Below are 14,992 nucleotides of genomic sequence, written 5' to 3' on the forward strand. Positions count from 1 at the left end.
CACCTCCTCAGGGATAGTACACCTCATCCACAGGAGGCTGGTCCTTGCTATATCAATTAGCAGTCTGCAGGGGTCTCTGCTTCCACCACGGCCAGTGCAGAGTAACTAACTGTCTTTGAGAGCTGAGAAAGCGGTTCGGTTCAGCATGATTCAGTAACTGGTATCGGTTCAGACTTTGAGAGTCTGCTCTCAAACCCTGGGTGGTTTATTTAAGCATATTTAAGCACAGTACAATTTGGAAAAAAAGTTTCCTGGTGATAATTAACTGAATCCCATGCACAACAAAGCTTAAGGCATGAGTACTTCAAACTCTTTGTAAAGTATAAGTAACATCTTCCATAAAGATTGAGAAAACAGGCTCAAGATAAGGGTCTGGGGCAGGATAGTGCTATGGATTGACTGAGACAAAGAAACTCAAGATAAGAGTCTGGGAGATGGTCAGGTGTGGGCTGGCTACACAGGTAGCACAAAGGTCATCAATTATTAACCAAGTCTGTTCGCATCTCTCCCCTTGAAGAGACACCCCTGTGTATTTAACATTCCTGCTTTCCTTAGTGCCTGTCTGAGTACAAGGACTTGCATGTCTTTTACAACAATCAAGAAAATGCCCATTGGCCAGTATGAAGTTCTTCCTTTGAGATTCCTTCTCAGGGATTCTAGGTTTATGTCAAGTTGACAAAACTAACCAGTAGACAGACTTCAGTGGGGGGAGGTGAGACTAGATAGTTTCTAAGGTCTAGTACTAAAGGTACAAATGATATGACTATATGGAGCAGATAAATCTCAGTGGGTTAGAATACATTTTTTAAAAAAATTTCAAGATCGGGCAGTGGTGGCACACGCCTTAAATTCCAGCACTCAGGAGGCCGAGGCAGGCAGATCTCTCTGATTTTGAGGCCAGCCTGGTCTACAGAGTGAGTTCCAGGACAGTCAGAGCTGTTTCACAGAGAACCCCTGTCTTGAAAAACAAAACCGAAACAATTCCATATATTTCTTTAGTTAATTTAGGGTCATTTATGACTGGATTTTGGGAGTATATCGTATAAGGCTGTGTATGGTACTGCAGCAGCTGAGTCCATTGGGCAGATATCTTAAACTTTTTTGTTGTCGTTTTTTGTTGTTGTTGTTGTTTTGAGACAGAATCTCACTATTTAGCTGTGACTGTCATGGAACTCACTCTATAGACCTAACCTGGAACTCACAGAGATCTGCCTCCCTAGTGTTGGGACTAAAGTATGCACCACTATGCCCAGTGTGTTAGACATATTTGACAACTTCATCATTAACTTGTTAACTTGACATTAAATCTTTTAAAATAACTAGGATCTCATTGTGGGTATTTTAAATTGTTCCGAAAGCAAGAAGAAAGTTTACTCTGTGTGTCTTTTTATCAGTAGACTATGAAATACTGTAGATGGTACCTTGGTCTTTAAAGGTGTTAATGTGTATTTTTTTTCCCTTGTTCAGGGTGTCATTAACAACTCAGTATTAGGCTATTTCATTGGCCGCATCTACCTCTACCTCATGAAGGTTGGAGTATCTCCTGAGAAACTCCGCTTCCGACAGCACATGGAGAATGAGATGGCCCATTATGCGTGCGACTGCTGGGATGCTGAGTCCAAAACGTCCTATGTAAGTAGACTGCAGTGAGTTTTTACACTGCCATTTACTGTTTGTTCTCTATGCCAGAGTGGACCAAAGAAACTAGCAAGACGGCAGTTGATTTGTGCTCCTTGTAGCAAGGGGCTGATCCTGTGTGTCTAAAATCACCGGGACACAGAGATGGCCGCTGTAGATGGGGTACGAAGGGTGGAGGTGATGTGGCACAGGTGTGCCCGCTGTGCCTGCTCCCGGGTATCTGGTACTGTAGCCCCCCACAGTAAGACGAGACACGCATCCAGCAATGCTGGCACTGGTGTCAGGACTACAAGATTACAGCACTCTTAGCTTAGAGAACTATTTGGTAGATTTAGGAGATAGGCTAGGAAATTCTGACCTCTTTTTCTCTAAGCAAGGGTCTGGGTCTTCCTGGTTGCATGTCTCTCTTCACCTATAGAGAAAGAAATTGCTGTCACTTGGGACATTAGTTACACAAGGTCATTGGCTTTGTGTCTTACTTTTATAAAATGACTTTGGTTTTTATTTTGTTTATTTAATGCAATCTAATGCTAACCTGGCCTGACTTCAGCCGTACACCTCAAAGTGCCCAATTCTAGGTATGAGTCACCACATCTGGCTTAGTGACTTTATCTTTATGGATTAATTTTTTTCTTAACATTTTTAATGATTCATTTTTATTTTATGTGCATTGGTATTTTTTGCCTGCATGTATGTCAGTGTGAGGGTGTCACATCACTTGGAGCTGGATCACAGACAGTTGTGAGCTGCCGTGTGGGTGCTCTGGAAGAGAACCTACGTGCTCTTAATCACAGTGCCATCTCTCCAGTCCCGGATTAATTTTCTATAATTAACAATTAGTCACACTAAAAAAGCAATACTTATTTTTATAAGAAAGAATGCCAGATGTCAGCCTGGAAAATAAGGCCACCAAATACACAGTGTGAATTTCTCTATGTGCTTTATAAACTCCCTTGTGTATAAACTGTTCTCTTTTTAATAATATACAAAATCCAGTTGGAGATTCTCTAACTGCATATTTGGAAGGATCAGTTACTGTCTGTGTTTTCATGAACAATACCAATGTGAGCAGTAAATGAATTTGTTTGTTCTGTCCTCCTAGGGTTGGATTGAGATTGTCGGATGTGCCGATCGTTCCTGCTACGACCTATCCTGTCATGCTCGAGCCACCAAAGTCCCACTAGTAGCTGAGAAACCTCTGAAGGAACCCATATCCTTTCTGGCCACTCCAAACTGAAGGGTGAAGGCGTGTGAGCCCTTGGTTTTGGATGAATGGTTGGTATCCCTCATTGCTCCATTGCTGGTCTCCCCTGAGGTCTAATGAGTACCCAGTATTAGACCCTTACAGACACACATTTGGAAGCACACCCAGAATGTTTGTCGGGGTGCTTTTTCTCAGATGTTTTCAGCACGCCTTTCTCTGCACCTGCACCTACATATAGGATGGCTGCTGAATGTTGTTCTGCTAGAACCCGAGTGCTGTTTTAAGATAATTTAGGTCACTCACGCTGTAAGTTAGCAGAATGCGAGTTTGCCCCTTTTATTTTTACTTTTATTTATTTATTTTTGGTTTTACTAGATAGAATTTCTCTGTGTAAAAGCCCTGGCTGTCCTGGAACTTTCTCTGTAGACCAGGCTGGCCTGAAACTCACAGAGATCTGCTTGCCTCTGCCTCCTGAGTGCTAAGATAAAAGGCATGCACCACCATGCTTCACTGAGTTTGCTTCTTATCTGGCTCTGACATTGTGAGCTGTTCCTTAGGGTTGACTAGTGACAAAACCAGATTTTTTTTAAAAAATTGTATTTATTGATTATTTGTTTGGACTTTTGATATAGCACATGTATGGAGGTCAGGACAGCTTCCAGGAGTCAGTTCCATCCTTTTGTTATGTGGGTCCCAGGGATTTAGTTCATTTTGGAAACAAGCCCTTTTTCCCATTGAGCATCTCATTCATCAAAGATATTACCAGTTCTTATGCTATGGATTGAGATACATTGTGGATTAGATAATATCTTATTTACTTCACTGTAACCTTAAAAATCTTTGATAATAGTATTCATTTTTTGTGTGTGATTTGTATGTGCATGTTCATGTGTGTAAGGGTGCAGGAAGACATGTCTGATTGAGCGTCTTCCTCTCTTGCCCTCTATCTTCGTTTTTGAGACAGTCCCTCACTGAAATGGAGTTCACTGATTTCAAAGATTGACTGAACAGCAGCCCCAAGGAGGCCTCCTGCCTCTGCTCCCCCAGTGCTGGAACTGTAGGCATGCACAGACACACTTGGCTGTGATGTGGGTGCTGGCCACCTGAGCTCGGAGCCGCATGCTTGAGTGGAGTCATCTCCCCAGCCCCTGCTGTAGGCCGCTCAGGATGATTTTGTGTGTCCCTGACTCATCTTGTGCTTGAGGCAGGAATGAACAGGGTCTGGGTTGCTGATGCTGACAGCACTGCCGGTGGCTTTAGAGAGTTAGGATCGTTTTCCACGTCCTAAAGCAGTGCTGTGTTGCAATTCCTTGACTGTTTTATACAAAACAGTTAACGTCGTGCAGTTTGAGCCCAATAAGGGAGCCGTGGGCAAGGCGTACAAGAAGGATGCCAAGCTGGTGATGGAGTACCTCAGCGCCTGTGACGAGTGCTACATTACAGAGATGGAGCTGCTGCTGAACGAGAAAGGGTAAGGTGCTGCTTCTTCCTGGGGCCCACTGCAGGCTCAGCGGGGGCAAGATGGGTGTTTCTAGAAGGGTTTTAAGGTAAGTTCTGTCTGTGTGGTACTGGTGTTTAAATAACTCTTGTTGCTAGAATTTCAACATTATAGCCTAGAAATATATTTGAAGCAAAATAATAAAGATCTTATTATCTTCATGAACATTGTCCCAGCTTTAATCTCCAGCATCTTGGAGGAGCAGGTTCTTTTCTAGTGATTTTCCTAGAAGAGACTTCTGAGTTAGATTTGAAGCTAATCTCATTTTTCCTTGGAGGCCTGGAGTACTCTGTAATCATAGATATAAGCGCAGCAGAGGAGAGTCCTTAAAGGAATACAACAAATCCATTTCCACACGGTGTAGAACCTACTGTAATAAAAAGTAATCTGTGAAAGCAGTATCGTGTGACTCCTGGTGAGGGAAGTTAATTAGAAGACCTTGGAATAAGAAACGGGACTAAGTAAATACATTCAGTAAGATAGTTGCATATGCGTGCATGCTCTTACATAGGGGAAGGAAGGGCTGGAGAGATGGCTCAGCGGTGAAGACTGCTTCAGCTCCAGGGCCCTCTCTGACCTGTGGGCACCCGCCCACATATGGCAAACATTCACACACATAAGTCTTTAAGAGACATGGAAGTGTAAACACAATGCCAACTGTCACCTCCCTTGACGCCTCGCTGCGTGGGGCAACAGTGAATTAAATAGCGCAGAGGAGATAACTTTTAATTTAAGGTCACAGTCTCAGAAACTTCATGGCGCATCAAAAGTTAGAGGCTGGGAGATGCTGTGGAACAGTGCCAGACAGATAAGCACGTGTGTGATAGTCACAGTGTGTGGAGCAAACATCTCATAGCAAGAAGCTTAGCCCAGGCAGGTTGAAGACAGAAAATGACATGATGGCGTATTCGATTCAGATTGCTAAAAACTGGGGACAGGACAAAAATCTTTAAAGCCGTCAATAAGGGAGAAAGAGTCATTATATAACAGCCAAGAAAGATGAGAGTAAGATCCTGTCAAAATGATCGAAGCCAGAACACTGTGGGTTAGGGTCTATAGGTGTCTAGAGCCAAAAGTATAAGCATGCCAGACTCAGCAATACTGTGAACAGCAAAGGCTTCATGAAGTGTTGGGATGCAGATCTCTCAAAACTATGCCAGAGCTTTAGAAAGGAGAAATATGCGGTGAGTGTAAACCATGTAAGTTCCTTCGAGAGACAGTGGACTGAGCACTGGGAGGTGACTCAGCGGATAAAGTGCCTACTGTGCAGCCGCGAGAACTTGAGTGTCCATCCCCACCCCACAGAAAAGCTCCACTCTGTGCCTCGCATCTGTAACCCCAGTACTACGTGGGGTGTCAGGGGCTCCGGGAAGACATTCCTGACAGCCACTGGCCCCACATATGCCCACATGGACACTCCTGCACACACAGAAAGAGAACGGACTGCCCGAAGCAAAAACAAGAGTGTGTTATGGACTTTATGTGTGGACATAAAATGCACGCTGAAGTAAGCGTAAATGGTTGGGAGTGCGCTGCTGTAGAAATGATGGAGTGGCAGAGCCTCAGTGCGGGTAGTAGATTCCAGAGCTGTTGCCTGTAGAGAAAGCACGCAGACCAGACACAAACGTAAAATACTGTTTAAAGTACACAGAACCTCTAGAAAATTGGTAAAGAAGACAAAGATGGCAGACTTGTACTAAATGCCAACAAAATAATCTACTGATAGTCAGTGAGTCTGTTCCAAAAGTTCCAGACTTGATTAAATGCGATTTACACTGAACTTCAGTGACAATACAGAAGTAGGTTTAAACATAAAAGGATGAAGATTTTTATATAAATACTAGTCAGAAATTGGAGTGGCTATTTTAGTATCAAAGTAACCTCCAGACACTTCATAATGATAAAGGTGGTTACCCAAGAGGTTGTGTCATTTCTAAATACGCACACAACTGAAACTAGAACTTAAAATATACAGGCCATAAAACTGAAGAGAAACCAGGCGGCTTTCAGTTACTGTAGATTACTACCGTCAGTAATTGGCAGACTGAGCAGCAGAGGAACAGAGTAGGAGTTAGAAGCGTATACTGTTAATAACTGAATTCGTCCATTTGTAGAATCATCGTTAAAATGCATTAGAACACTTGTTCCTCCCACCTCCTTTTCCTTTTAGAATTGCTCTTAAACAAAAAATGATTTTTGACTTTTCAGTGGGGTGGGCTTAAACAAGAACAGTAAGAAAAATACTCAAATGAAACACAACAAGAAAAGAATATACAAGAGACCACATAGGGCCAGCCTACCTGAAGTATTTCATGACTGCTCTTTTACTGAAGGGTATTCATAGTCTCTAGTTACACAGACACCTAGGAAAGACACTGCTGTAATGGAAAGCAGATTACCTGTCATTTCTAGTGAGGGCACAGAGGAGAGGGACGTGGGAACCAGGAGGCCATGAAGGTGTGGGTGTTTACCATTCGCTAACAACAGTCGTGAACTCTGCAAGACCATTTGCTAGGTTTAATCTCAAGCAGTAGCTATCTTGCTAACTGTTCTATGAGGGTTTCCAGCTCTGCATTTAGACTACTCAGAGACTATATGACACTGTGTGCGTACACACAGACTTCAAACCAATAGTTATTTCCAGGAGATCAGTGGAAACCATCCAGATGAGGCAGGAGATTATGACAGGAAGAACCGTGCAAAATGTAACAAGTACCCCATACAGCTTCAAGACAACCACATGAGGGCGCTCTCTAGTTCTGGGTTGCCGTGAGGCCAGAGAACTGTTGCACACTGGCGTTTAGAGTGAGAAAATAGAGCCATGTGGGGGTGCCCCTGGGAACCTGTAACTGATCTCAGGACACAAACATATGACAGCCATGGGGGGAATGTTTTATACTCTGATAGCAAACAGTCTGAAAACCTATTTAGAGTTGATCTTTATTTACTTTATTTTTGTGTGATAGTGAGCTAGTCTGTGTTTATATTTGCTGGGATAGTGTGAAGAACGGTGATCATTTTACTTGCAGAGCTATTTTGGACAAATCTGATTACAACAGTTTTGGTTTTTTTTTTTTTTTAAGTTTTTATATTTAATCCTGACTTCAAGATCAGAGGAATTTACTGTTAAATCGCTTGTAGAATTTTATAGAGTGAGCCACACTTTCACATCCTCTTCAGGATATGGTTTGGTGCCATTGTTTGAGTAGTAATTAATTTGGTGGTTCTTATGAAATGACTGTGATTTGATTTGAGTTGTAATCTGGAGAAAAGACCACATTGTGTTAACACTTAAGATGAGGTGTGGAAGTTCAGCATGCTGGAGGAGGGGTACTTATTTTAACTGCTGTGTAGTGAGTTTTCTCCCTTTTTCTCTGTTTATAGGGAATTCACTATTGAAACTGAAGGAAAAACATTTCAGTTAACAAAAGACATGGTCAGTGTGAAGAGATTCCAGAAAACACTACACGGTAATTTATGAGAACAGTAAAGAAACAAGCAAATAGCAGTCATTATTCCTGAACAAAAAAAAAAAAAAAAAGATTTAATCATTTAACGTAAGTTTTGAAAAGAAAAGCCACTTAGTGGCAAAGGAAAAGCCATCTCTTGGGCGTTTTTCTCTCTCAAGAGGCTTGTGCTCCGTGCTGAACAGTAAAAGTGCCCTGTGTTCCCTACGACCCACGGTACTTGGGATGAGATCTGACTGAAGACCGGTACCACTGTTAAAAGGCTTTGTTTCTTGAGTAAAAGGACCTTTCTTTCACCTAACCTACATTGCTGGGCGGTTTTGTTTGGGTAAAACATATTAAAGATAGTTCTTTTACTTTTAATGCTTTTTATAAAGCTAATGATAATGTTTTTTGTTTTGTTTTGGTTGGGCAGAGTCTGAATAGGCAGTGTGTGTTTTGGAGCACGTGTAAAGGGCACTTGCATCTGAAATGAAGCTCCTAGAAGCTGTTGTAGATATTTGAAAAGCTATGGCCAGTGGACAGGAGAGACCTGGCCTTGGAGTCAGCACAGGGCTGAATAGGATGACCATTGTGCCCTGGCAGCTGCTTCAGAGCCTGCACCTTGCCGTCACTCAGCTGCTACAAAGGATGGACAGAAACAGCGCCTTGATTATGTTCTAAAATGCATTCTTTTTCCCCCTGTGGTTCTAAGGATCAAACCGGGGCCTTGTTCATGGTAGGCGGGCAAGTGCTATACTAAGCTACATTTTACCCTTTCATTTCTTTTGTAATGGTGTGTGGATCTATTCATACAATTCATTATACTGGTGGTGCTGAAGGTCTCTGGCAAGAGGGTATTCAGTCCACTTAAATCTTTTGATACGATGAGTGAAGGAGAAACGGTAATGAAAGCACATTTTACATGAAGGGGAAGCAAGCATTGTGATGACGGTGACTTTTTTTTTATCACAAACCAGTGAGTTGTTGGTCCTGGTTATCTCATTTCCCCACAGAGCAGGAGCTCCCCAAGGCCTCCAGGTAGAAAGTTACTATACATTCCTGAGTGTGGCCTCTAGGAAGACTATAGCTAGCACTCTGTGGAAGGTGTTAGATGGGATACTGGTCTTGAGCAGATTCTCCCTTCAGTGTTTCCTGACCCCGGGACCTTGACTACAATGGTGCTAACTTGGCTCTGGAAGTGTTCTCACCTGGTAACAAGCCAGAAAGTCAAATACAAATCATAGTTGTCACAATTGTTCTTTGTTAGCTGTGGGAGTTGGTAGGTATTTTTTTCATTCTTTGTGCTTCTTGCAGTATTGAGGATTTAACCAAGGATCTCTCACTTGCTAGGCAAATGTTTGCCAGTGTGCTGTATCTTCAGTCCTTTTTCTCACCTCTTGTGTTGAGAAGGACTTTACTTAGTTCTCCAGGACTGGCTTTAAAGTTGTTTTGGCCCAGGGAGTTCTAGAACTAGCAATCCTCCTGTCTCAGCCTCCTGATTATAAACTTGCATCGCCAGGTCTAACTTAAGGTATTTGTTTTGTTTTTAATTTTGTGTTTTATGTATATGTTTTTGCCTGCATGTATGTCTGGATACTACATGTATGCCTGGAAACCAAAAGAGGCTTCAGATTGCCTAGAACTGGAGTTACAGACAGTTGTGAGCCATCTCTCTAGTCCCCAGTAGTTGATTTCACAAAGTCTTCGCTCAGCTGCTCCTTGAACTCAGGCTTCGTTTCTGTATGTGACTAAAGTCTGAAGCTGGCTCACAAATGTTTTGACTCTGACTTCTCTTCCAGGGCCGTGTTTCTTATCAGCACATAGTTCTTATGAGTGCATTCTCCGCCCTGCTATACAGAGTTCCAGGCTCTGGTTTGCATCGTGTGGTTCTTGAGAGAGTATTACTGAATTATCGCCTCTTTTGCAGTGGAAGAAGTTGTTCCGAGTGTAATTGAGCCCTCCTTTGGCCTGGGCAGGATCATGTATACCATATTGGAACATACATTCCATGTCCGAGAGGGAGATGAGCAAAGAACGGTAAGCTGCCCCTGGGATGAGCTCTTCTTAGCTGTGATGTGTGCGGGGGAACTGTCGCACTAGGTTCTAGTCTACAAACTCATAGTTTAAGGCTGCGACCCAGGCATCTGTGCAGTGTTGTTTTATTTTCCTTTAATAACTCTCCTAACACACACACACACTGTAATTCCAGTGTGTTCCATCTGGGCATCTGGGATGGAGCTTTTCTGGCCTTGAAGTGTTGAAGAAGTTGGAGTTGTACCTTCACCTTCTCTCTTCACTTGATGATCCTGTGTCTCAGCTCCATGCCTTCCACTCTGTCTCCTTGGCCCGTGAGCCTTTGCCTTTGTGATCTCAGTCTGTCTAGGAAGGTATATTCCTGTAGCTTCTAGCAGATCTCCAGGAGGATAGTCAAAAAGCTAGCTAGAAAAAAAAGAGAGGTTCTGTCTATAGAAACAGTCTCATTTACCTGCAGTCGGACCCATAGTTCATTGGGTGTCAACCCTCAGTTCTTTGCGAAGCACTGAACCTTGAAGAATGAACTAGTGAATTCTAGATGCCTTCTAGAAAGTCTGACATACTGTTTTACTATGTAGCTAATAAAGTTGCCTTTTTTGGCCAGATGGTGGTGGTGAACACTTTTAGTCCTCTTACTTAGGAGGTAGAGGAAGGCAAATCACTGTGAGTTTGGGGCCAGCCTGTTCTAAAAATTGTGCTCCAGGACAGCCTGGACTATTAAACAGAGAAACCCTGTCTCAAAAAACTACTGACAACAATGAGCCCCCTAAAAATAACAACAAAATATTGCCCCATTTTTATCTCTGTAAAGTGCGTCTTCATTCTCTGTGTGAGGGAGCAGCTGACCTTTTGGCAGACAGTAGTAGCTGGCCCGGGCAGTAGGTATTCCCATGCAGACAGCACTTTCCAGGGAGTGATGATGTGCATACCTAAAGGTGTTTTTTCAGATGGCAATTTTGCTTCATGTTTTTCCTGCTTATTTTTCTAATAGAAAGGTTTTTAGTTTTTAAGAAAAAAAAATCTTTTGGCTGTTTCTTTGAATTGAACAATATTGATATAACTAGAGCTTTAATAGACATTTCATAAAAGCTAAACAAGAATAAATTAGTCACACTGTTATGAATTGCATAGAGTCCCTTCATGAAGAGAGATTTGATTAGGCTGTGGGAAGCCAAAAATGTTTCTGAATTATTAGCACCCATTTACTTAATCCACTTGCCTATAGATTTGGTGTAAAACATTTCTAGTGAAATTTTTAAAAAGTATTTCTGCAAAGGCAAGTTCCTTTTTCTCATGTGAAGTAGAATTACAAGCCGGAGGGAGTTGGGTTCTGTGATGTGGGCCTTAGTGTTGCTGGAGCACAAGGGTCCCTTAAGGCAGGATATTTGTCATTGCCACCTTAATTAGGCTTAAGGGGTAATTAAGCTTTGAGAGGAGCCTAGCCTGGACTCTGTCACTCAGTGGTTTAATGGGACAGATCCATTGTCAGGTTGCATGTTCTTGCGTCAAATGAACCTTTTGTACAAGTACTATTTAAGAACCACCTTTAGCTCTCATCTCCAATCCTAAATGGCCAGCTGGTTTGCCTGCTGCAAAACATCTGCTCTCTGATTCTGAGTTCTCGTTCATGTACAGTGTAGGGTTGAACAATTATTCCTTGGAGGCTGACAGAACACCTTTTATTTTCTTGTTTAGATTTTTTGGGGGTAGGGTACAGTAGCTCTGTTTGAGTTAATTAAAATTTTCGGTTGTACTTGGTCTCAAAGGCCTGTGGACTCTTCTTTAGAGAACTGAGGGTTGGGGTTTTGGCACTGCCATGTGTTGTTTAATTCTCTGGGGGATGCTTCAGGTGGTCCTCAGAAAGGTAAGGCTTTCTTTGATGTAGATCCCCACATTGACCACTGTGCACTTTCAGAATGCTTCTACATTGTTGAGTTTTAATACTGTGAGCTCAGCAGTGTGGGCAGTAGACGCCCGTTCTTAGAAGCAGAAACTGTTTAGAGAATCCACAGGCTGGGCCGAGCGCGAGCTGAAGTTCTCGTCCTGTTGTCCTTTTGTCACATGGTTGTCATCCCTAGTGTTCTGGGCATCTGATGGCGAAGTGGTCTGAGTTACCTGCTGAGTATAGCTACTTGTACTTTGGGATGTTAACAATTCTTTATAAACTAACATTTGAATTTCTTTCTTTTTAAACCATCTAGTTCTTCAGTTTCCCTGCTGTGGTTGCTCCGTTCAAATGTTCTGTTCTTCCGCTGAGCCAAAATCAAGAGTTCATGCCATTTGTCAAGGAATTATGTAAGCAAATCCAGTCGGGCAATCTCCATGGGAGCATGGTCAGCAGACTCAGTTTTACAGAATGTGTTATCTGTTTCAGGAAAAGCATAGATTGACTGTGTAAATGTGACGTCAGCCTCTGCTCTTACACTTGCGCAGCTGTTTTAGCATTGGGTGAGCCCGGAGCCAGGAGTCAGAGTTAAGGTTCTTTGCTGCCCTTGTTGACTCTGTGGCACCTATTGGATCTCCAGCCACTGAGTCTACAGCACTGGAAGGGATCCCTGGAGTGCCAGCCCCCTTCTGAGTTGGGAAGCGGGGAGGCTGCCTGAGTGTAACCTGAGGGCCTACTCATTGGGGTATCTGTCCCGCCCGGTACCTTACAGCCGGCAAGCCCCAAAGAAAATCACACAGAGATCTCCATAAGTTATAAAACTGGTTGGCCCATTAGCTCAGTCTACTTATTAGCTCTTGTAGCTTATATTAATCCATTATTCTTATCTATGTTAGCCACATGGCTCAGTACCTTTCTCAGCTGGGCAGTTCACATGTTGCTCCTTCAGTGGGCTGGGCTGGACTGGGAGGAATGGGCTTTCTTTTTCCTAGCATTCTCCTGTTCTTGCCCCACCTCTATTTCCTGTCTGGTTGACCCGCCTATACTTCCTACCTGGCCAATCAGCGTTTATTTAAAACATGATTGACAGAATACAGACAATTCTCCCGCACCACCTGAGCAGCTCAGGACTGTGCTCTTACCTTAGCACCTGTCCAGTTCTCCTTCCCATGTAGCTCCGTGAAGTGCAGATAGCAGTGTCTGGGCTCCAGAAGGGACTTCGTCAACATCCATGCAAATGAGACTTGCTGCTCCTTGTCTTAGGGTCCTTTGTGTTTCCTGAGCTTCTAAATTTATATTCAGATGGCGCTGAGAGTTTCTGCAGTGTTTCACTCTTACCTCACTTTGTTTTGGATAGCGGAAGCCCTGACCAGGAATGGCGTGTCTCATAAAGTAGATGATTCCTCTGGGTCCATTGGAAGGCGCTATGCAAGGACTGATGAGATTGGCGTGGCTTTTGGCATCACCATTGATTTTGACACAGTGAACAAGACCCCACACACTGCAACGCTGAGGGACCGAGACTCCATGCGACAGATAAGAGCAGAGGTGAGTGGTCTTTTTTTTTTTTTGACATTCATCTTAGACATGTGCATAACCTCCTACTTGCTTAAATTAGACTTTGATGTATTTATATTCCTGGTCCTTTTTTTTTTGTAATATTAATGATGAGTTTGTATCAGAGAAAGCCTGGATTCCCAAAACTGTTTGGTTTAATTATGAAAATACCCATTAGCACTTGTCTAATATTGTATAGACATTTGGATTGCTCTGGGCTCCTTCTCCAGCAGTTTGTTTTTATGGTTGATTGTTTATTGAGCAAGAGAAATGTCATCCCATGAGGCTGTTGCCATAGTTTTATTGGCAAGCTTTGGGGACTTAGACATTTTTACCATTATACTTCTATAGAAACATAAAAATGTGTGTATAAACTTTGTTAGTCCATTGGAAATGGAATATTTCTGTGATTTTATGTAAAGAGAAGGTAATAATGGGGTGGAACAAGCACAGAAGGCTTGGCTGAGTGGTAGAAGGGGCTGGAGGGGGCACTGCTATTGGTAATTGCCTGACTAAGTTTCCTGGCTGCTCTGGACGGCCATTCTCGGCAGCTGTGGCTCTCAAAGAGTATGAGCCCCAGAGCAGCCTCAACACCAGCATCGCCTGGGAACTTGTCAGAGCTGCAAGATCTGCACCCCGAACCTGCCAGCCCATTAGTCAGTAGGAGAGGGAAGGGCTGCAGAAGGGTCTCCCGACCAGGCTCTACAGATGTTGCTTTTCCACTCCCAACTTTGTAAACCACTGCTGGTGGCCATCACCATGTGCATGGGCTGGGCAGCTAATTCTGCTGCACTTCATAGACTTGATTAGCTACAGGAGTTAGTTTACCAGGTGTGGAATAACTTAAAACAGAGGTGCAGAATAGGACCGGAAGCTTTGTGGCCATGCTGAGCCGTCAGGGGAACTGGTAGGCTTAGTGGGCTTGAGAACAAAGACCCCAGCCTAGGAAGGGGTGAACATAATTAAGAACACCAACACAGCTTTAAAGGGACTTCATCATTACACAGACAGTGTTTGTGCTCTGCACTGTGTGTAAGGGTTCCTGAATTCAAGGCAAAGGTAAAGTAGGCTAATGCTTGCCCTTGTTTTCTCTCCCCAGGTCTCTGAATTGCCTGGTGTGGTTCGTGATCTGGCCAACGGCAGCATCACTTGGGCTGATGTGGAGGCCAGGTATCCCCTCTTTGAAGGGCAAGAGACTGGGAAAAAAGAGACAGCAGAGGAGTGAGACCAGCTGGCACCTCGTGATGACTCTGCTAATGAATAACTCACCATGTCCACTACACAAGAATTGTGATTGCTTCCATGGACTGTATTTTTCGTCAGTGGCGGCTTGATTTTACCCTCGCAATTAAAGTTAAAGAAATTCTGAACAAATTTATAATCCATTTTTTATGTTTCCTTTTTTTTTTTAAAGCAAAGACATTTCTCTTACACATTTATTTAGTTAGGTGTGCTTGTGTTTAATATGGTACATCTCTTAAAATTAAGTTTTATTGGAGTATAATTTATAGACTGCAAATTATTTCAAGTGTACAATTTAGTGTTCTTAATGAGTTAAACAGCCACAGTCCAACTTTAGAACATTTATACCCCAAGGACTTCTCACGCCCATTTTTCATAAGCCTCCATTGCCTCCTCAGCTCCTAGCAGGCACTAATCTGCATCTGTGGATGAGCAAGTGATGCCCTGTTCCAAAGAGACAGCCATCTCCAGGCACTTGGTGGCTT

At 43.1% G+C, this 14,992-nt stretch overlaps 1 protein-coding gene across 1 annotated transcript in view; it reads left to right on the forward strand.

Moving 5' to 3' along the window:
* Gars1 (glycyl-tRNA synthetase 1) overlaps window positions 1–14,646 on the forward strand; it is a 40,665-nt gene extending 26,019 nt beyond the window's left edge. Inside the window, exons 10-17 of the mRNA XM_050155529.1 lie at window positions 1,468–1,632; window positions 2,741–2,848; window positions 4,168–4,313; window positions 7,725–7,810; window positions 9,717–9,826; window positions 12,025–12,118; window positions 13,066–13,256; window positions 14,365–14,646. Coding sequence (XP_050011486.1) covers window positions 1,468–1,632; window positions 2,741–2,848; window positions 4,168–4,313; window positions 7,725–7,810; window positions 9,717–9,826; window positions 12,025–12,118; window positions 13,066–13,256; window positions 14,365–14,490 — 1,026 coding nt within the window. The 3' untranslated portion in view covers window positions 14,491–14,646. The remainder of the gene's footprint in view (window positions 1–1,467; window positions 1,633–2,740; window positions 2,849–4,167; window positions 4,314–7,724; window positions 7,811–9,716; window positions 9,827–12,024; window positions 12,119–13,065; window positions 13,257–14,364) is intronic.
* The last annotated feature ends 346 nt before the right edge of the window (window positions 14,647–14,992 follow it).

The sequence above is a fragment of the Alexandromys fortis genome, unplaced genomic scaffold (genome assembly GCF_014885135.2).
Source record: "Alexandromys fortis isolate MF-2015 unplaced genomic scaffold, M_Fortis_MF-2015_v1.1 scaffold_93, whole genome shotgun sequence".
Taxonomy (NCBI): domain Eukaryota; kingdom Metazoa; phylum Chordata; class Mammalia; order Rodentia; family Cricetidae; genus Alexandromys; species Alexandromys fortis.